The sequence below is a fragment of the Cryptomeria japonica genome, chromosome 3 (genome assembly GCF_030272615.1).
Source record: "Cryptomeria japonica chromosome 3, Sugi_1.0, whole genome shotgun sequence".
Lineage (NCBI taxonomy): Eukaryota > Viridiplantae > Streptophyta > Pinopsida > Cupressales > Cupressaceae > Cryptomeria > Cryptomeria japonica.
Genome location: NC_081407.1, coordinates 121,149,007 through 121,171,477, shown reverse-complemented (window position 1 = coordinate 121,171,477; position 22,471 = coordinate 121,149,007). Strand labels below are relative to the sequence as shown.

General features: G+C 37.9%; 1 protein-coding gene across 1 annotated transcript in view; it reads right to left on the bottom strand.

Moving 5' to 3' along the window:
* Positions 1-1,831: 1,831 nt before the first annotated feature.
* Positions 1,832-22,471, bottom strand: part of LOC131038729 (cytochrome P450 734A1) — a 103,198-nt gene continuing 82,558 nt past the window's right edge. The window contains exons 4-5 of the mRNA XM_057971255.2: positions 2,674-3,067; positions 1,832-2,445 (exon numbers count right to left, since the gene is read on the bottom strand). Of these exons, the coding sequence (XP_057827238.2) occupies positions 2,020-2,445; positions 2,674-3,067 (820 nt within the window). The 3' untranslated portion in view covers positions 1,832-2,019. The remainder of the gene's footprint in view (positions 2,446-2,673; positions 3,068-22,471) is intronic.

The following is a 22,471-nucleotide window of genomic DNA, read 5'->3' as shown; positions in this document are numbered from 1 at the left end:
TATTTTTTAAGCCATCAATGGTATAGATAGTAGGATGATTAGTAGTGAGGCATTTCAAACTAAATGTGCTACTTCGCATTTATATGGACAAAGCAACATGCAAGGGGTCTAAAGTATTATTTATAGCCTATATGGAAATTACACAAATAGTTATAGAAACATAATGTAACATAATACAATAAAAAGCTCAACATGCAAATAAAAGCTATGAATAGCTATATATTAATGATGTGATATGAAAATAATTGAATTTAAGAAAACAATTGTTAAAGGTTTCACCTTAATGATACTATTACGTACCTAGACTAAATATACAATCAACTCCTGAAAATCTTGGCACACTGTTACATGTTAATATTAATCTCCCATATAGCCACTAAGATGTCTACAACATTCTCATATGTATTAAAGCACCATTTTATTGTTAACATATCTATTCTTTTAGATACATTATATTTATGTTCAAAATGTAAACAAGGTAGTTTTTGTGTTCCTCTGTTTTACGACCATTTCTATTTTGTGTATGTTTGCAACAACATTGTAAAAGCATTATAAATATGAGGTTGCAGTTTTCTACTTTGAAAGGTAGTAAGTTTTAATATGCTCGAGATGAAGAATACATTATATTTATGTTCAAAATGTAAACAAGGTAGTTTTTGTGTTCCTATGTTTTACGACCATTTCTATTTTGTGTATGTTTGCAACAACATTGTAAAAGCATTATAAATATGAGGTTGCAGTTTTCTACTTTGAAAGGTAGTAAGTTTTAATATGCACTAGATGAAGAACAAAATTTAGTTGGCTTACATGCAAGAAGAACAATCAATTCAAGACAAAGGGAAACATGAAGACTCAAAATAACTATAAACACACATGGTCTCCAATACCCTGTCTCCAATACCCTGTCTGTATACCAAATTGTTCAAGAGTTATTACACCAATGATATAGAAATTGCCTAAAACACCATATAAGAGAATTCTTGTCACTAGCATGGGTCAAATTTTACATTCGGCAATAGAAATAAGAATACGAGTATTTCTTTAATGATTAAATGTGTTTAATAATAGAGGACAAGCTACAACTCAACATTCACTTGACTAACAATACATTGATGATAACTTTATACGTTTCTATTTGGACATTTTTTATGGGTTGAGAACATCAAATTACAATTTATACATTTGTGGTAGTTTTAGAGATTTCCCTTTGAACATTTTTTATGGATTAGTACAAAATATAAGCTACATAATATTGTTTCGTTGAAGAAGTTGAATGAAACGTAATGCCTGAATGCCTGTAAACATGGCTGAATATAGAAAGGAAAACTAACATTTTATCTTGGGCAGAAATAGTAACCAGATGGCTATAAATACAAAATCACGGCTGCTTACCTAAGTTAGTTATAGGAAATACTCTTTTTCAATGGAGTGAAGTGCCAGGTATGGCTGACTTACATCATAAAACTCTCTTTAAACAGATTATCTACATTTAATAAGACCCACTTCAGATATATCATATTAGGTGCCCTATTTTTCATCTCTATGTAGAAAATTCCTGCTTTTAGTTATGCTACTATCATTAAAAAACCAATTAAAACCTTGAGTTCAAGGTGAACTAAAAGACAATTTGGTTTGAATGTAAATAATTTTCAATGAAGATTGACTTGAAACTAAGTAGTTCGATCAGGTTGAATAATCATATATTTCAATCAAGATTTGATGATGAAAATGAGCCAAATGTGACAAGGTCAAGACAGGCTCTTGGGGGATAGCAACCATAATCGTATGACTAATTTTTTAAAGATAATCATACAATACCATTTGATCAAAATCATCACATAATTACATACAGTATCAATTTTACATTGTAGTAATACATCAAAGTCATCACATAAAAATATTAGTATTTTACCATTCTTAATATCAAACAGTTCCCTATCTGTGCACCACAATAATATACTACGTACTTGTAGTAGTTCAGAATGTTAAATGTTTACTCAGGATTTATTGCAGTTAAACTTAATTCATGTGGAGGATGACCTGAGCTCCATATTTGGGCTTAAGAGAGAATGAATGAACAGGTGCATGGATGTAATGAGGTGAAATCACAAAGGAAAAACGTTGCAGAATCATGGCCAATACTACTTTTGCCTCTAATAATGCAAAGTTTTGACCAATGCAAATCCGTGGACCTAAAGAAAATGGCATGAATGCCATTGGATGTTTTGCAGCTTTTGAAATTCCCTGGCTGAACCTTTCTGGATTGAACTCATGCACATCATTGCCCCACAACAATGGATCATGGTGCATAGCAAGGATTGGAATTTGAAGTTGAGTACCTGCAGGAATCGAGACTTTTCCAAGCTTCATTGGCTTTAATGGTTGGCGGTTCAATGCCACTATAGGTGGATACAGTCTCAATGATTCGTTGAATATCATTCCCATCTGCAATAACAAGGGTACAACATATTTTTATCTACAAACCAAAGTTTTGTATTAACTTCCAATGAATAGTTCAATATCTTGAAAACACGGACTATTTGCATAACTTCCTCTGCTATTTATCACCACTTTTCAACTAGTTTCTAACTTAACGTTATGGAAACAAAATGTCTTTTAGACAATTGTTGGAAAAATCGAAATCTGGGCAGGGTTAGTTGTATGTATTCTTACAATCTTTAGGCCATTTACAGCATCAGCATTGGGAAATTCATTTTTCCCACATACTTCTAACACCTCCCTGCGCGCTCGATCTTGCCAGTCTTGATGCATTCCCAACAAGACCATGGTCCATGTCAAGAGGATTGTTGTAGTTTCCTGTCCAGCTATATAGAAAGTTTGGCATTCAGCAATTACTTCATCTATAGTCATGTTCATATTATTCTGCAGCTTTCCTCCACCCTGCTTCTTGTTCGAATTCATCATTAGTCCAAGTAAATCTGTACCATAGTCACTTGAATTTTCAATGACAGCATTCTTCTCCCTGCCTTCAATCACCTGTCTTATACATCTTTTGATTTCTTTATCCAACCACCATCCAAGTCTATTCTCTTTTGTAGGAAGAAACCTGTTATCAGAAGTTATTCTTAGAATTCAATCTTCACTGCGATTATACAGGACAATCAAAAGTAGACAAATAATCTCCTTGAAAGTTTAAATTTACAAAGTTCCCTGGGATATCAACAGTCATAAAAACTTCTCCATGGTTATCAACGAATATCTCTGGCTTCCTTGCATCTTACATCATTAGAAAAGAGGGATTTGATTAGAGTTAATGATAAAAAATGGATAACATCAAATCATTTTGTGCCACGATTCTTAAATTTCTTTTAGGAAAAGAACTCCATCCATTTATGAAAATTGAAAAGAAAAGGAAGGGCAAGAACCACCTGGCACTGATTGCAATTATATATGTACCACCATCTCCTAAGGGCGCAACAAAAGCTCGTCTAAATTTGATATTCGCATATGCATGTTTGTATCTAAAGGGCATAACAGCCCTTTATAAAGACATTTCTTAGCTACCTATAAATTTATGGCTTTAATGAGTACATATTTATGCCAACAATCTTTTGTAAATATTAATATTGTTCAGAACCAAAACCCTTCACCCATGTATTCAAATTTAAACATTCTTCTCATACAGGGTGTTCAGACTCAAATGCCACTTTGCACCAAGTAAACTCCAATATGTTAAAGTCTATGCTCTAGGACTATGTCACTTACCCTTTCCAAAAATCTAATGAAAGATTGGAGTGGACTCAGGGAAATATCAAAGATCAAGGATCGTAGATATTGTTTGTCATAGGTCAAGGAGATGTAAGGGATCGAGGATCTGAAATACTGCTTGACACATGCCTAGTAAATTTTGAGGATCAGAGATTAGAGCTACTGCTGACATATGCTAGGGAAATGTTGGGCATTGGGGATTGGAGGTATCATGTAACTTGTGCCAAGCCAAAAGACTGGAGCAGACTCAAAGAATGTCGGGGATTGGTGATCAGGGATACTGCATGACCAGTGCCAAAATGGTAGAACCAAACGGGAAACTCTGAAAACAAGACCCAGTGAAGGATTTCGTCAGGGTTTCAGGATTAGGACCAGTGAGGGAAGAGGACTCAACTTGGTATTGAGGAAGCAGAAACCCTGAAACTCCAAATTTTGTAAGGTCTTTAGGGCCGACCTGATATGTAACGTGTAAAATTTAAATCTGGGCCTTCATACCAATGTAGGGTTAGGCCAACTTGTAAAATTCAAATTTAGGCCTCGGTGCCAACATAGGTTAAAATTAATTTGTTTTATCTTTTTGGTGGTGCAGCATACAAAACTTGGAAAACATTTCTTTTTGGGAACATCCATTATTACGCCATTTTTATCTTCTGGAGCACTTTGTGTTCGAGATTTCTTTTGTAGATGAGAACCCATAGGAGATTGTGATAAGTGGGGGAAAACCTATTGGTTATTCCAATTAGAGGATGAAAACCCTTTGGTTCTTGAGGGCATTCTCACTTAGGGAATGCATTCGAGCTTAATGGATTTGCAAGAAAGTTCAATTGTTCAGCATGTACATTGTGTGTTGCAGATTTGTATTTGTTGTTGTAGTTGTTATAATGATTGTCATAATAGTCCATCTTACTGTAGAAATCAGAATTATATCAATATATTGCTATGGAAAATTTTTGAGTCGTTTGTGCGATTTCTCTATGTTATTTTATTTGGTGTTGTTTGATGTAATTTGGTGACGTTCATCATTTGTGTTTCCAAATCGGTTATTGTCATTGAAAAATCTGAGTTGGGACATTGTAGTTGTATCAAAGCCACATTTTCTACCAGCCTATGGATGTGTGGTGATGCAGGTTCATGCAAAAAAGTGATATGGAAATTAGATACTTGTGAAGGGAAACAAGAAAAGAAGAAGCTATAGGTGATAGAATTGAGGAAGCCCACTTCCAGGAGGTCATTAGGACTAAAAAAAAGCTTGTTAGAGAATTTCAATCCACTCTGAGGGAGTCTATGGCAGAGATTGTGAGGACTTAGAAAGAAATGAATAAAAAACGAAACTCCAAATAATGCAGAAGGAAGTAATTCAATGAATGATAAGACTCCAATTACCTAGCTCAAAGACATTCGGAGCCAAATTTTGGAAATAGATGAGATAAAACCCTTGGAAGAAGAACAACCTATACACCGATGACAAGATGATGAAATGGCAAGGTATCATATTGAATATAAGCCTTAGATCCTGCCATCCACTGCGACATGTCTTTTGTTGAGTAATATGAGATGAAGACAAGAAATGGGCATAGGAGGAGAAGGTGCAAGGAGAAGCCCCATAGGGACATTCAGCAATGTTTGGGCAAGATCAATATACCCACATATGATGGAATAGGCAGTTATTCAGCCAAGGTGTGGTTGCAAAAGTTGGATACATATTTCTCCTTGAACCCCATGTTTGAAGAAGAAGCCATTAAGTTTGCCAATTTACACTAGAGGGTGTGGCTCACAAGTGGTGGTACCATGGCATGATGACCCAAGGACATGGATCAATCACTACCCTAGAGGAGTTCAGCCAAAGATTGATAGAGAGGGTTGACAAAAACAATGCGGAGATTCATTTTAGGGAGTTACCACAATTGAGGAATGAAGGTACAGTTGAGCACTATGCAGCAAAATTTTAGAGGTTATTAGTGATGGTTTCAGATGTGACCAAAAAGAGACTCAGTTCCTTTTGTAGAGGGTTTGTCTGAACCACTCGGGTTTTGGTAAGGGCATTTGATCTGCATTCCTTGCAAGAGGCCATTAGTAGAGCTATAAATTTGGAGGATTCAATGACCAAAAACAAATTCTACTCCAAGAATGCACCATCAATGTTGAATAAGAAACCTCCTCATAAGAGCTTCCCTCAACTCAAGGTGTGTTCTCAAAACAAACAGGGATGAGGAATCGAGTCTCTTGTAGAGATCCATGAACTCCCAAGCCGGCATAGATGCTTGGGTAAAGAACAAATGCATTACATTGAAGTGGTGTCAAATAAAGATTCAGATTCAAAGGATAAAATTGAGGTATTCGAAGATTTTGTGGATTATATTGTTTAAGGGGTAGAACACATCGTCACAAAGGAGAGTACACTTGCTGCCTTCTCAAGAGCCCTGAAATATCTTCCCTTCCAAGTTTGTGGAGTACTAGCATGTGATGTCCCCTTCTAGCTAGAGACATCACTCTAGCTTGTGATTAGCCTATCAGAGACCCTCGTAGGCTAGTAGGATTGGATAGAGGGTCACCTTGGCATGGAGATCTTCCGGGGGACAGAGCAGAGTACACTTCTGGGTTGCCAGAGTTTGTTTATGATGAGTTTTGCTTTGAGTTTGGCTTGGCTAGGCTATTTTTAGCAGTTGGAGATGGACCCCAACTATTTTTAGCAGACATCATGGTCATATGGGTGGTCAACTAGTGAGCTCCAATTTCAAACGGCATAGCTAAATTCAAAATATTCGTGGAGTTAGACAAGTTTGAATGACTTAGCATTTATTATTAAGTGATTTAATAATAAAGTTATAAAGTGACTTTATATTATAATCACTTAACTTGAGGGTCAACTCATCATTAGACGGGGCCATGTTTTTAATTAAATTATCTGAGCCAGACTATTGAAATATTAAAATTAAATGCCCATTTAATGATTAAAATCATTTTGACACCCAAAGTGAAATTAAATGAAATTGCAAGCAAAATTGTAATTAAGAGGATTAGGGTACGACTTGCAAAAAGGATATATAGCGTTGAGTTTGGAAAGAAGAGGATGGCTATTTTATTTTGACATTGTGAAATTGAAAGGGTTTTGCTCTGGAGACTAGGGTTTTCAGCCACCATTGGAGGACGTAGTTGCTTCAATGTTCACCATCTGAGCTGATGAAATATTCAGTGATATTTGGTTTCAGGAAGACTTCATTCAGAGGTCTTATTTGCATCTAATTGCGCAGAATTGAAGAATAAATTCACAAGAAATTATTGCAGATTTATTGAAGAAATTTTGGTGATTAACAAGTACGGTACGGATTGCTACAGTGCCGCCGTACGGACTGCTACAGTACCGCGTGAACAGTATTTTTTTTCAAAAAAATTAAAATTTGCAGTTTGCAGATTTTTCAACTACTGGGACAGCAAAAATCAGGTTTTTATCTTACATTGTAATGAATTTGTTTTCTAGGCATATTGGCCATAAAACAGAACAACATTCCCTTGATAGTCTCGTAAATTAATTCCAGTAGTAATATTATTGTTTCAATATTATTTTAAGCATAGGAGTTTATTTCAGTATTGTATCATTGCTCATTATTACCAAAAAAACACAAAAAATTCTATAAACATTCAAAAACCAAAACAAATTCAAATCTACTGCATTCAAAAGAAACAGTCAGCAGAGGAGAGCCAAGTTGGGTTCTTACATTGGTATCAGAGCTAAATCCTGCCATCCTGAGGGTTTAGCAATCACATGCAGCCGCCTGAGGTTGGTTCTCACAGATATTACACTCGCAGGTGAGCTTTGTTTGACAGGGAACAAGAATTTGACAGGCAGCTGGGCACCATGGGTGACAGGCAAGGGGGTAGCCCACCCAGAGGCGATAGGAATGAGGAGCAAGAAACAAGGGAATTTTTCAGAACAATGGCTACAGGACAGCAGCAGATGGCTCAAGCCTTGCAGGCACTCACCACCATGATTGAGCGCATGAACCCACAAGACAGACAGAATCAGGAGCAAGGGGATAACAGGAGTGCAGTGGGATCACCTAGAGCTCATAGGACTCATTCCAGGACAGCAGATAGGCCTACACGTCCTACCTTCATTAGAGATGAGCCTGAGGTAGCACCTACAGGAGAACCAGGAGAGGAGATGTTCGCAGATATCCTCATGGCTGCGAATGACGAATGGGATTTATTAACTCCACAGGTACGAGAGAGGATGACATTCGAGAGGTTTGTTAATCAGAGGAGAGAGCATTACAGGTCACTCAGACAGGATAGGAGGCCCAGAGGTCAAAATAGTGAGCTGAATAGGGTTACAGGCAAGCTTACTATGCCTACATTTGATGGGAGTGGTAAGATGACAGCTCAAGCTTGGATTCATAAGCTTGACACATTTTTGGCATTGAGGCCAATGACAGAGATTGAAGCTATCAAATACGCCACTTTGCATTTGGAGGGGGTAGCACATGATTGGTGGTACCATGGTATGGTAACACTTCAGCATAATCAGGTGACAGAGTACTAGGACTTCGTGGATAGGTTGGTTGAAAGATTTGACAAGAAAGATCCAGAGGTTTACTTCCGGGACTTAGCACAGCTGAAACAAACAGGCAACTTGGAGTATTTCATTGGTGAATTTCAGCGGTTGGCAGTCATGGTGCCAAACATTTCAGAGCATAGATTGATAGTTCTTTTCATTGAGGGCCTATCCGAACCACTGAGAGGTTGGATAAAGGCATTTGATCCTATTTCTTTACAGGAAGCTATGAAAAAGGCAAGAAGTATGGAACATGCAGTCCCAACAAACAAATTTCAGTCCAAAGGAGCATCTTCTAGTAAGGATAACAAACCATTTTATAAAAAACCAGAGAGGACTGATTTTAAAAATGATTCTAAAGATAAAACTCTAGCACCTTTTGACAGGGAAACATTAAATGATTTGAGGAAGAAAAAATTATGTTTCTACTGTAAGGGACCCTATGATGCAAACCATGATTGTCCTCTTAGACCAAAGGGCAAAGCTAACAGAGTTATGTGGGCATACTATGAGGAATCAGAATCAGATAACTCAGACCAGCAGTCTGATATAGAGGAAATAGATGGTGAAAAAGAGGAAGACAAGGCTGAAAACTTGTCTAAAATGGAGTCCAAGGATGGGGAAGGAGATGGGCAACTTAGGGAAGCTCGTCTCACAAGTATTAGGCAGGAAGGGTCATTCCGGATGAGAGGAGTGCTTGCTGGACAGCGAGTTATAACTTTGGTTGATACAGGTGCCACTCATAATTTCATTGATGCTAGGATGGTGGAGAAGCGTGGCATACAAACAGAGGAGTTTGGGGGAATTAGAGTGAGGGTAGTGATGGCTATGTCCTCAAATGTGATCGTAAGATCACTGAACTCCCATTGAAAGTTAATAATTAGGACTTTAAGGCAGATTTCTATGTTGTGCCTATGGGAGATACAGATATAGTCCTTGGGATGAGTTGGTTGCATGATATTGGGGAGTTCACTCTTAACCTCAAGGAGATGGATATGAGGTTTAAAGTGAATGGGAAGACACATATTCTTAAGGCAATCAGGGACAGTGATCTCAGGATGGTTTCTTTCCAAAGGATGGCTAGATTGATTCGACATGATCAGGTAGAGTGGGCAGCAGAGTGCATGTTGATGCCATCACAGGAGGGACAGCAGAAGATTGAATATCCTCTTGATATTCAGGAGCTTAGAGTTAAACACTCTAAGGTTTTCAGTGACATTCCACCAGGTAGACCACCAGACAGGGGTATTGAGCACATCATTGAGTTAGAGGAGGGGGCTAAACCCATCATGATTACACCTTACAAGCATCCGAAGAGGTTGAAGGATGAAATTGAGAAAACCGTAAAGGAGTTACTAGCTATGGGCCACATTAGACCAAGTAAGTCTCCTTTCGCTTCTTCAGTGGTCTTAGTGAAGAAGAAGGATGGGACATTGAGGATGTGCATTGATTACAGGGTGCTTAATAGGAAGACAATTAAAAACAGATACCCCATTCCTAGGATTGATGAGTTGATAGATGAGCTTCATGGAGCTTGCTTCTTCTCAAAGATAGATTTGAGATCAGGTTATCACCAGATCAGAGTTAGAGAGCAGGACATTGAGAAGACAGCCTTTAGATGTCATTGTGGCCATTTTGAGTTTGTAGTTATGCCATTTGGGCTAACTAATGCACCTGCTACTTTTCAGGCAACAATGAATCGGGTTTTCCATCCTCAGTTGAGCAAATTTGTACTTGTCTTCTTCGATGATATCTTGGTGTACAGTAGATCTTGGGAGGAGCACTTGGTTCACCTTGACACGGTGTTGGATATATTGGGCAGAGAGTCCTTGTATGCAAAGGAGTCGAAGTGTGATTTGGGCATGACAGAGTTGTTGTACTTGGGTCACATCATCAGTGCAGAGGGCGTACGCATGGATCCTGAAAAGATTCGTGCCATTGTGGAGTGGCCTTCACCGGTGAACCTTACACAGTTGAGGGGCTTTCTGGGATTATGTGGTTTCTACAGGAGGTTTGTGGATGGATATTCTAGGCATGCAGCACCCTTGACAGATTTGATGAGAAAGGGAGCTTTCTTGTGGACTCCTGAGGCACAGGAGTGTTTTGAGAAATTTAAGGAGTTGATGACTTCTTGTCCAGTGTTAGCATTACCAGATTTCAGCAAACCTTTTGAGCTACACTGTGATGCTTCCGGGGAGGGCATTAGAGTGGTGCTTATGCAAGAGAAGCACCCTATTGCTTATGAGAGCAGGAAATTGAGAGGGCCAGAGCGGAGCTTCAGCATATATGATAAGGAGATGTTAGCCATTATGCATGCTTTGGCTAAATTCAGGCAATATCTGGTAGGTAGCAAATTTTGTATCAAAACCGACCATAATAGCCTAAAATACTTTTTGGGGCAGCGAGATCTCAATGATAGGCAGCAGAAGTGGGTGAGCAAGTTACAGTCCTATGACTTTGACATTACATATTTTAAGGGGACACAAAATGTAGTTGCTGATGCCTTATCACGTAGGCCCCATTTGAGCTTATTGACAGACATATCGGAGGATTGGAGACACTTGATCCTTGCAGAGTATGCAAAGGATACTTGGGCAGCTAGATTCATAGATGGGACTATTCAAGACAGCAGATACACCCTTGTGAATGAGCTCATCATTTACAAAGGGCGAATATTTTTGGTTCCAGGATCAGCAGTGAGGAGGATGGTTCTCAAATCTTTTCATGATTCACCTATGGCAGGACATCCTGGTTACTACAAGACATACCGGCAGATTAGAGAGCGCTTCACATGGAAAGGGCTCAAAGCAGAGGTACTTCAGTATGTTAGGGAGTGTCCCACCTGCCAACAGAATAAGCAAGAACACTCCTATCCAGCCGGTTTACTTCAGCCACTTCCGATTCCTAATAGGAAGTGGGAGTGTTTGTCTATGGACTTCATCACAGGACTGCCTAGAGCCCAAGGCAGGGACTGCATATATGTGGTTGTGGATCGCCTTACGAAGTTTGCACACTTTTTTCCAATCACTGCTACATACACTGCTACACAGGTGGCAGAGTTGTTCTTCAAGGAGATATTCAGATTACATGGCTTACCTCGAAGCATTGTGAGTGACAGGGACAGCAGGTTTATGAGTCACTTTTGGCAGGAGCTATTTAGGTTGTGTGCGACAGAGCTCACTCCGAGTACTAGCTACCACCCTCAGACAGATGGTCAGACAGAGATAGTGAACAAATGGGTGGAGGGATATCTCAGAAATTATATAGCAGGGCAACAGAAGGCATGGGTAAAGTGGATTTATCTCTGTGAGTATTGCTACAATACCACTTATCACATGTCTATTCAGATGTCACCCTTTATGGCCCTGTATGGGTATGAGGCACCCAATTTTATGGATCTGCTTTTGAGTGACAGTAGAGTGCACAGTGCAGGTGATTTGTTACAGGAGAGTCAAGACATTGTTAAGACTCTCAAGGATAATATAACTAAGGCACAGAATTAGCAGAAGCAGTATGCAGATCAGAAGAGGACTGAGTGGACTTTTGAGGTTGGAGATATGGTGTATCTTATGTTGCAGCCTTACCGTCAATCCACTCTCAAGAAGAGTGGTGCCGAGAAACTTAAGCCACGATACTATGGTCCATTTAGGATTATTAGGAAAGTTGGAGAGGTGGCTTATGAGTTAGATTTACCAGCAGAGAGCAAGGTGCACAACGTTTTTCATGTGTCACGCCTCAAGAAGGCGCTAGGACATCATATTGTGCCTTCTACAGTACTACCACCCCTGGATGATGAGGGAAAACTTGTTTTGATATCGGAGGCTATCATTGATTTCAGAGAAAGGAACTTGAGGAGACGTACCATCCGGGAATATTTGGTGAAGTGGAAGGATTTGCCAGTAGAGGATGCTACTTGGGAGAGCGAGGAGATTTTGCAACATCCAGAGTTGAGATTGCTTGAGGACAAGCAATTTCAGGGAGGGCGGACTGTGATGTCCCCTTCTAGCTAGAGACATCACTCTAGCTTGTGATTAGCCTATCAGAGACCCTCGTAGGCTAGTAGGATTGGATAGAGGGTCACCTTGGCATGGAGATCTTCCGGGGGACAGAGCAGAGTACACTTCTGGGTTGCCAGAGTTTGTTTATGATGAGTTTTGCTTTGAGTTTGGCTTGGCCAGGCTATTTTTAGCAGTTGGAGATGGACCCCAGCTATTTTTAGCAGACATCATGGTCATATGGGTGGTCAACTAGTGAGCTCCAGTTTCAGACGGCATAGCTAAATTCAAAATATTCGTGGAGTTAGACAAGTTTGAATGACTTAGCATTTATTATTAAGTGATTTAATAATAAAGTTATAAAGTGACTTTATATTATAATCACTTAACTTGAGGGTCAACTCATCATTAGACGGGGCCATGTTTTTAATTAAATTATCTGAGCCAGACTATTGAAATATTAAAATTAAATGCCCATTTAATGATTAAAATCATTTTGACACCCAAAGTGAAATTAAATGAAATTGCAAGCAAAATTGTAATTAAGAGGATTAGGGTACGACTTGCAAAAAGGATATATAGCGTTGAGTTTGGAAAGAAGAGGATGGCTATTTTATTTTGACATTGTGAAATTGAAAGGGTTTTGCTCTGGAGACTAGGGTTTTCAGCCACCATTGGAGGACGTAGTTGCTTCAATGTTCACCATCTGAGCTGATGAAATATTCAGTGATATTTGGTTTCAAGAAGACTTCATTCAGAGGTCTTATTTGCATCTAATTGCGCAGAATTGAAGAATAAATTCACAAGAAATTATTGCAGATTTATTGAAGAAATTTTGGTGATTAACAAGTACGGTACGGATTGCTACAGTGCCGCCGTACGGACTGCTATAGTACCGCGTGAACAGTATTTTTTTTCAAAAAAATTAAAATTTGCAGTTTGCAGATTTTTCAACTACTGGGACAGCAAAAATCAGGTTTTTATCTTACATTGTAATGAATTTGTTTTCCAGGCATATTGGCCATAAAACAGAACAACATTCCCTTGATAGTCTCGTAAATTAATTCCAGCAGTAATATTATTGTTTCAGTATTATTTTAAGCATAGGAGTTTATTTCAGTATTGTATCATTGCTCATTATTACCAAAAAAACACAAAAAATTCTATAAACATTCAAAAACCAAAACAAATTCAAATCTACTGCATTCAAAAGAAACAGTCAGCAGAGGAGAGCCAAGTTGGGTTCTTACATAGCAAGATAAAGGTTGACCATTTTCATTGATGGTGGAGCTACTCACAACTTTATTGATGAAGGGCCGATGATGAAGAGAAGTTTATAGACGGAAGAATTTGAAGGTTTCAATGTCAAGGTGGTTGATTGATTAACCATTCCATGTACCAAGGTAATCATGCAACTCAATACAACCCTTGAAGACCATAAGGTATGTGATGACTTTTATGTGGTTGGTTTAGGAGATACTTATATGGTTTTGGAAGTATAACGATTGCATTCTCTAGGGGAGTGTTCGCATAGCTTAAGTTCATAGGAGATGGAAAGAATATTGTCACTAGAGGGATCTCAAATGTAGCTCCATGGGTGGTGAGAGTAAAAAGGATGGAGAGAATCTTCCGTAAAGGCCAAGTAGCATAGGCAGCAAGTTACTTGATTCTTTTCACAAAATCTCCATCATGCAAGAAAGGTACCCATCACATTGGTATTAAAAAAATTATGGATAAGAACAATATAGCTAAGTTGCTAGTTCAAGTACAGATGCAGGTACGGGAGTAAGTGCAAGTACATGTACTCAAAACTGGTATGGTGGTACAATTAGTTTTTTTTCTTTGGGTACAAGTATATATATAGTTAGGACCTGGGAGGCAACTGAGAGGGGGGTGGGTGAATCAGTTATTTATTAATTTCAACACAAATATAACTTAATCAAACTTGATGCATAATACCGATAACCCAAATTTAATGCCGGTTAACAGATTAATAGTTAATATCAATACCAGTGAAACTTAATGCATAAAATAGAAAGAGAAACAACATCCACAACACATAACACAGAGATTTGTACGTGGAAACCCTGTAAGTGGAAAAACCACGATGGGAAAACTTACCCACAATCAGATGATACTACTACAGATAGAATGTGTATACAAATGGGGTCTACACATATAGAAAGGCCAACCGCCTAGAGCTCACTGCTCAATCACAAAATAGGAGTCACACTTACTACAATTGGATGGTTAAATCCAATGATAATGTACTGCTCAAAGTAGCATCTCCAATGCTGGATTCAGTACCGGTTAAGCTCCGAAAATCACCTTCAAACCTTCCTTGAACCTTCTCTATGGTCTGCTCATATGATCTTCAATATTCGCACATACCATGTTACAAAACCATATACCATATACTGTTACATTCCTATTACATTATCTCACAAATGAGATCTTACATATATACCAAAACCTAAGACCAAATGTGTAGGTCGGCTTACTAAGAATATTACAATTAAATCAATTACAAATGAATCAAGATGCGATACATCATGTCGGCTCAATACATTTACAACAATATCCAATCAATAAATCATCTCCATAACGTGTCGTGTTGATCTGGAATAGATAATGCATGTCGGTCCATAACCTAGACCAATTTGCCGGTAACAACAAATATGTCAATTCGTTTAGACCAATAACCAAAACACCAAAACAAAGTATCCAAACCATGTCATCGACATAACCAAGTGATCTCCAGATGATAACAAGTCATCATCAGTGCTGGTGAACAATATAACCTGCCGGTGAACAATATACTGGTGACTGTGCATAAGTCGTTGAACATGCCGATGAACACAATGTGTCGGTTCAACATAACCATAGATCTCCAGAAGGATAAGTGTTGACATCAATGACAAAACTAATGCACCACATCCATAATACCAACAATCTCCCCCTTTGGCATTGATGGCAACACAAGATGGAAAAACATCTAAGTGTCAAAATCAGAATGCCAAAAACCAAAAACCAACAATCTCCAGAATAGATCAATACAGAGAGTATATATCTCTCCCCAATGAATAATCTCTCCCCCTAGGATAATGATTCCTAAATACAATTTTTTTCCATAGATATCTCGCCCCCTTTGACATCAAATGCCAAAGCAATACAAATACTAGAACATACAACCAACTCATATAGCCAATTACAGTAACCAATTGTTATAACCAACTACTCCCCCTGAGAAGTAGCTCTCCTCCATCAAAGCTGGAAAAAGGTTTCTCTGTTAATTTCTGTCGGTTTGATGCCAATCTTCAACTGTCTAAGTCTCTACTGGTGAGGGTATTACCCCAAGTTGCTCTCTGAGATATTCAAAAGTTTCCTTAGGCAAAGGCTTAGTAAAGATATTTGCAATCTACTCTTTAGTATTCACATAAACCAATCTCACTTCTTTTGCTTCAACATTCTCTTTTAAAAAATTATATTTGATAGAAACATGTTTAGTCTTAGAGTGAAATACCGGATTCTTTGATATATCAATTGCTGCTGAATTATCACAATAAATGATTATAGGTTCTTTGCATTTTACCTTTATGTCCTTCAACATTTTCTTAATCCATAATACCTTAGTACAATTAGTTGCTGCTGCAACATATTCTGATTCTGTTGTTAATAATGATGTACAACTCTGTTTCTTGCTCAACCATGAAATCAATCTACTACCAAGAAAGAATGCTCCTCCAGTGGTGCTCTTTTTGTCCTCTACATCTCTTGCCCAATTTGCATCGGTGTATGCACATAAATCAAAATTTTCATCTTTAGGATACCATAAACCAAGATTTGTTGTGCCTTATAGATACCGGAAAATCCTTTTCACTGCTGATTCATGATTTTCTTTAGGATTACTCTAAAATCTTGAAACAACACATATTGCATTCTTTATATCAGGTCTTATTTGTGTCAAATACAGTAAACCTCCAATCATAGACTTGTATCCTGTTAGATTAACAAGAGCTGAATCATCCTTCAACGTCAATTTATCAGTTCTAGTCATAGGAGTATTTACCGATTTAGAGTTTTCCATACCAAATTTCTTCAATAGTTCCTTCAAGTATTTTGTTTGACATATGAATATACCTTTATCAGTCTGTGAAATCTGCAATCCTAAAAAGACTTTTATCTCCCTAATCATAGACATTTCAAATTCTTCTTGCATCTTATTAGCAAAGTCTTTACACAATTCATCTTCTCCTCCAAAAATGATATCATCAACAAAAACTTCAATAACCAAGATGTCATCATTAGTTACTTTGAAATATAAGTTGTTGTCAGCATTACCTTTAGAGTAACCAAGCTTCAAAAGATATTTGTCCAATCTAGCATACCAAACTCTAGGAGCTTGCTTTAATCCATACAAAGCTTTCCTTAATCTACAAACCATATCTTTATCATTTGTCAATGAAAATCCATCAGGATGTTCAATGTAAACTTCCTCTTCAAGATCACTATTCAAAAATGCACATTTTACATCCATTTGATATACTTTATAGTTCTTATGTGCTGCAAATGCAAGAAATAATCTGACTGTCTCAATTCTAGCTACCGGTGCAAAGGTTTCATTGTAGTCAATTCCCTCTTTCTGTGAATATCCTTTACACACTAATCTTGCTTTGTTTTTTATTACCTTACCATCTTCATTAAGTTTGTTTCTAAATACCCATTTAGTTCCAATTACATTTTTGTCTTTAGGCCAGGGAACCAATGTCCATGTATTATTCTTTTCAATTTGTTCTAATTCATCTTCCATTGTTTTAATCCAATGTTTGTTTGCACATGCCTCAATAACAAATGTCGGTTCAATTTGAGAAATTAAACATACCTCTTCATTTGCCAGTCTTCCTCTTGTCATAACTCCTTGATACTTATTCCCAATTATTTGACTTTCAGAGTGATTCAGTGTTACATACCTGGGTTTATTCACTTGTTGTTGTTCTTCAGTCACTATGGAATTCTCTGATGATGTCAGTGTGAATGGATCCACATCTTGTACCGGTGCACTCTGTATTGGTTCATTTATGATCATCTCAATTGCCGGTTCAGAATCTACAGACCTTGAATTTCCTCTAAAGTGTTCATCTATCTTCACATTTGCACTCTCAATGATCTTCTGCAATCTTTTATTAAAACATCTATATGCCTTGCTCTTAGATGAATAACCAAGAAATATTCCTTCATCACTTCTAGGATCAAATTTACCAACATACTCATCTCTCCTAATAAAACATTTGCTTCCAAATATTCTGAAGTATTTAAGAGTAGGAGTATTACCAAACCATAGTTCATAAGGGGTCTTACCGGTTTCACCTTTGATGTGAACTCTATTGAAAGTGTAAACCGCTGTATTCACTGCTTCTCTCCAGTACACATGAGGTAGATTTGCTTCCAATATCATGCTTCTAGCTGCATCCAGAATAGTTATGTTCTTCCTTTCCACAATTCCATTCTGCTGAGGTGTCCGAGGTGCTGATAGTTGTCTTTGGATTCCATTCACTTAACAGAATGTATTAAACTCCTTAGATGTAAATTCTCCTCCTTGATCTGATCTTAAACATTTGATTTTCTTACCGGTTTCATTGTAATGTCCCCTTCTCATTGATGTTCTTTCAGTGGTCCATTAGCCTATTCCTGAGACCCGTAGGCTAGGTGGAATGAGTAATCAGGTTCTAGCATCGATGAAACAAGGACTTACTATTTTTAGTAAGTCAGGGAATGACCATTCTGGTGCCACTGTCCTACTGAGCACTCCTTGCTTTGCCTCTAGACGCGATGATCATATTTTTCTGAGCATTAATTCTTGACTTACTATTTTTAGTAAGTGGCTGGGTGGCACATTTCTATTTTTGGCAGTAGACAGGGGTCTGAATTCTGCAGCAGTCTGTGGTCGTCTGGGCTCAGTTTCATCTTGGTGGTGATAATAATCAGTGCGGGAGACATTTGCAACATAATTAAATATTATTTCCTTATCCTAAGGTTAATATTTAATTAATCTATTTATTGGCTACTGGTTTATTAAATTTGGGATTAATGCCTGTTTAATCCTAAGTTTGGGCGAAATTCAGTTGTTTTATGGAATGTGAAATATTTTAGAAGGGATATTATTTCACTTTGCATCGCTAACATGTGCCTAAGTGTTTAACGTGGGTCCTCCCCTTTCTTGGGCGTGACTTTTGACTTAGGAAGTTGGGCGCTACACTTGGGTCCACATGAAAGTGGAATGAAATTCAAATGCAAGCGTGGAATTTGGAGGGATGTCATTTGAATTTGAAGAATGAAGCTATAAATATGAGGCTTGGGTTCCCATTTGGATCATCTTGAAAATCTGTAATGTTATGCTGCCGGATTGGCGACAGAACTTGAGGCTTCAGAGTGCGTCTCCCTAGTGCTACCCAGTTTTGTACTTGAAATACAGTACCTAGCTGTGCCTTGTATTCTTCTATCATTTTCAGAGCTTTGCCATAGATATCTTGGTGTTGCAACGATTCTGGACTTGCTGGTTTTGCCTATGGCTGAAACACATTTTTGCTCACATCTCTCTGCTGGAGTGTCTGACAGTTATGGGTATTATTCCTATCTTCCTTCCCAGCACTGGCAAATAAGTTTGTAATTTTTTAGCACGCTTGTTTGAGTATTGATTTAATTATGCAAAATCGAAATTCCTAGTCTAGGCGTGGGTTTTTTGGGTTGCATTGGGATGCGTGCAAAATTAAAAAAGGGTTGTTTGGGGTGTGGCTGTGATTGGTTGTCATTGTATTGGATGTACGGTGGGATTGGGCTTGATTTGAATCAATTCGGGTAAAAATTGAGTGAGTTATGAGTATTTTCATGTTTTCATGGGCTGCTGAAACTGTACTTTCAGCCTACAGACCAGTGTAACAAAAAATTACAATATTGTGTAGAAATCTGCAGTTAATCTTCTCATCTCATCTCCATATTGTAAGGTTGTTTCAGTAGTACTGAGCATCCCATTCTATCTGCTTTTATTTGTAATTCCCACTGCATAAGTGGAAGAGGCTGGCTTGCCGCCTTCTCAGTTTTGTAATTCAGTTTTCTTTGATAAATAATCCTCCCACTGAAATATGCGGTAGAGTGATGGTTTAATGTAATGTCCTCCCACTGAATAAGTGGTCGAGTGATAAGTTCAATGTTTTTGGTCCTCCCGCTGAAATATGCGGTAGAGTGATTGTTAATGTAATGTCCTCTCGCTGAAATACGCAGTAGAGTGATTGAACTTCTGTTTCTTGTAATCTTTCCATTGGTTGGTTCACCGCCAAGAAGTTTAGTTTCTATCCTGCTGGATAAGCAGAAGGGGATGGCTTGCCACCCATGCAATTGTAATTTTTAGTTTGTTTATTGATGCTGACGATCCCCGGAACACCGTATGCTCTCACCCTCCCAGTCTGGGCTCTCGGTGAACAAAAGGTGGAAGGGTTCCCTTTCAGTTGTCTCGCTTATTACTCTAACCTTAATGGGTTAATTGTTGTGGATGAATTGCTATTGGCCTGAAAAAAAACAAAAAAAAAATTAGTGGGATATTACATTCATTCTCTACCATTGCCTTGAATAATTTGAATTTTCCAAAAGCTTCTGATTTCTCCCTGAGAAAAGTAACCCAACACATTCTAGAATAATCATCAATGATTAGCATAAAGTATCTATCTCCCTGTAGACTTCTTGTTCTTGCCGGACCACACAAGTCAGTATGAATTAAATCAAGAACATTATTGGATTTCTCAGACATACTCTTAAAATTTGTTCTAACTTGTTTTCCCATTTGACATTCCTTACATACGAAGTTATGAGGTTTTACAATTCTAAGTAAATCCCTTACTGCCTTAGTTGAACTGATCTTTACAATGCAATCAAAATTTACATGACAAAGTCTCTTATGCCATAACCAACTTTTATCAATACGTGCAATCAAGCATGTCTTTTCACTGTTATTCAAATGAAATATATTACCTCTAGTCTAATTACTGGTTGCAATCTCCAATCCAGTTCTATTCATGATTTTGCATTTACCATTTTTGAATTGTAACTGAAATTCCTTATCAACTAATTGACTAACACTCAAGAGATTATGCTTCAACCTTCAACATAGTAAACGTTGTCAGTATTGTGCTTACCATCAAAAGATATAGTGCCTTTTCCTTTGATCAAACAAGCTTTATCATCCCCAAATCTTACTATACCTCCATTATATTCCTGAAAAGATAAGAATTTACTTTTATCACCAGTCATATGATGTGAACATCCTGAATCTATAATCCATTCATCATTTTCTTCAATTTTAGTTGTCAAGGCCTACTCTACCAGTGGAACAGTAGGTGCCGGTTGATCTTCTTTTATTGCAACAAAAGCCCATCCATTGTCTATCGGTTCTTCATCAGAATCGTCAGTAACTCCTTCATCAACATAGTAACATGATTTATCTCTGTTCTTCTTAAATCTGCATCTCTGATATTCAGGGTTAGGCTTATATGTCCTTTTAGCTTCTTCTCTCAATCTTGCATGTCTATCAGGACATCTAGATGCCATATGACCAAATTTATTGTAGTTAAAACATTTAGATGGTGCTTTACCTTCATACTTACTTCCAATAGGACCTTTAGGCATTTTCCTTGCAAATAGTGCTTCAAGTTCTTCCAGTTCTTCATTTTCCTTCCTGATATCTTCAAGTTCTTTTGCATAAAGTGCTTTCCAATCAGATTTGTTAGATGATGATGATGCTCCAGATGATGATGCTTTGAAGGCTAAATCTGTCTTAATTGTAGCAACACGACCTAATTCCTCAAGCTCAAATGTTGAAAGTTTTCCAACCAAGGTATCTCTAGATACATATGTATTAGGCATTGTTCTCAACTCATTAATAGCAGTTACTTTCATTTTATATGCCGGTGGCAATACTCTTAAAACTTTAGAAACAATTTCATCTTCACTTAAGGATCCTCCACAACATTGTATTCCCAAAACAATTTCATTAACCCTTTCCATAAAAGCAGAAATTCTTTCATCTTCTTCTATTTTCAGATTTTCATACCTGACCCGGAAGCATTCCAGTTTTGCAATTTTGACAGTGGTATCTTCTTCATTCAATGTCTCCAATTCATCCCAAATAGCTTTAGCAGTAGATCGGTCTGATAATCTCATGATTTGTTGATTTGACAATGCGCTCAAAAGTGTTTCTCTTTCTTTGCAATCATTCTCTTGATCTTTACCCAATGTTGGTGGATTAGGTTGATTCGGTGTAGGACCAACATAGCCATTCTTTGTAACTTCTCATATGTCTCTTCCAATGCAATTTAGATGTGTCTCCATTCTGATCTTCCATATACCATAGTTAGTTCCATCAAGTTTCGGACTGTCCTTCCTGAAAAAGTTTGTTGCCATAGAATCTCCTCAAGCTATTAAACTTCTGCAAAAAGAGGACTTTGCTCTGATACCAATTGTTAGCACCCGGGAGGCAACTGAGAGTGGGGGGGTTGAATCAGTTGTCTATTAATTTCAACCCAAATATAACTTAATCAAACTTGATGCATAATACCAGTAAACCAAATTTAATGCTGGTTAACAGATTAACAATTAATATCAATACCGGTGAAACTTAATGCATAAAACAGAAAGAGAAACAACATCCACAACACATAACACAGAGATTTGTACATGGAAACCCTATAAGGGGAAAAACCACGGTGGGAAACTGTTGTGCATTGCACACGCTCCCTGTCGCCGATAGGGTCCCCCTTCCTTTTTTGGGCCTTTCCGTCTTCGCCCTGTTGAGTTCTGCGTAGTGTCTCGCGTCCTTTCAAGTGAGCCCGCGATCAGTCCATAAGATGATGATGTTGAGTGAAGGAGCCTGTGATTCCATGAAGTCAGTTGAGCCCTCGGGCACGAATTCCAAGAGATTGTCTAAGCTTGTAAAATCACCTTAAATAGGCGTGGGATGTTAGAGACTGGCGAAATCCGTCAAGTAAAGGATAATGTGTCTGAAGGTTGCATGAGGACCCAAAGACGCCGATTTTTGCGCTAAATAAGAGAGATTACACGATGTTTTTAGAGGTTTACGGGATTTGTATGTATGGTGATTTTCGCCAGCTGAAAGGTAAAAGAAGGGCGAAATCTTTAAAGTGCCTGA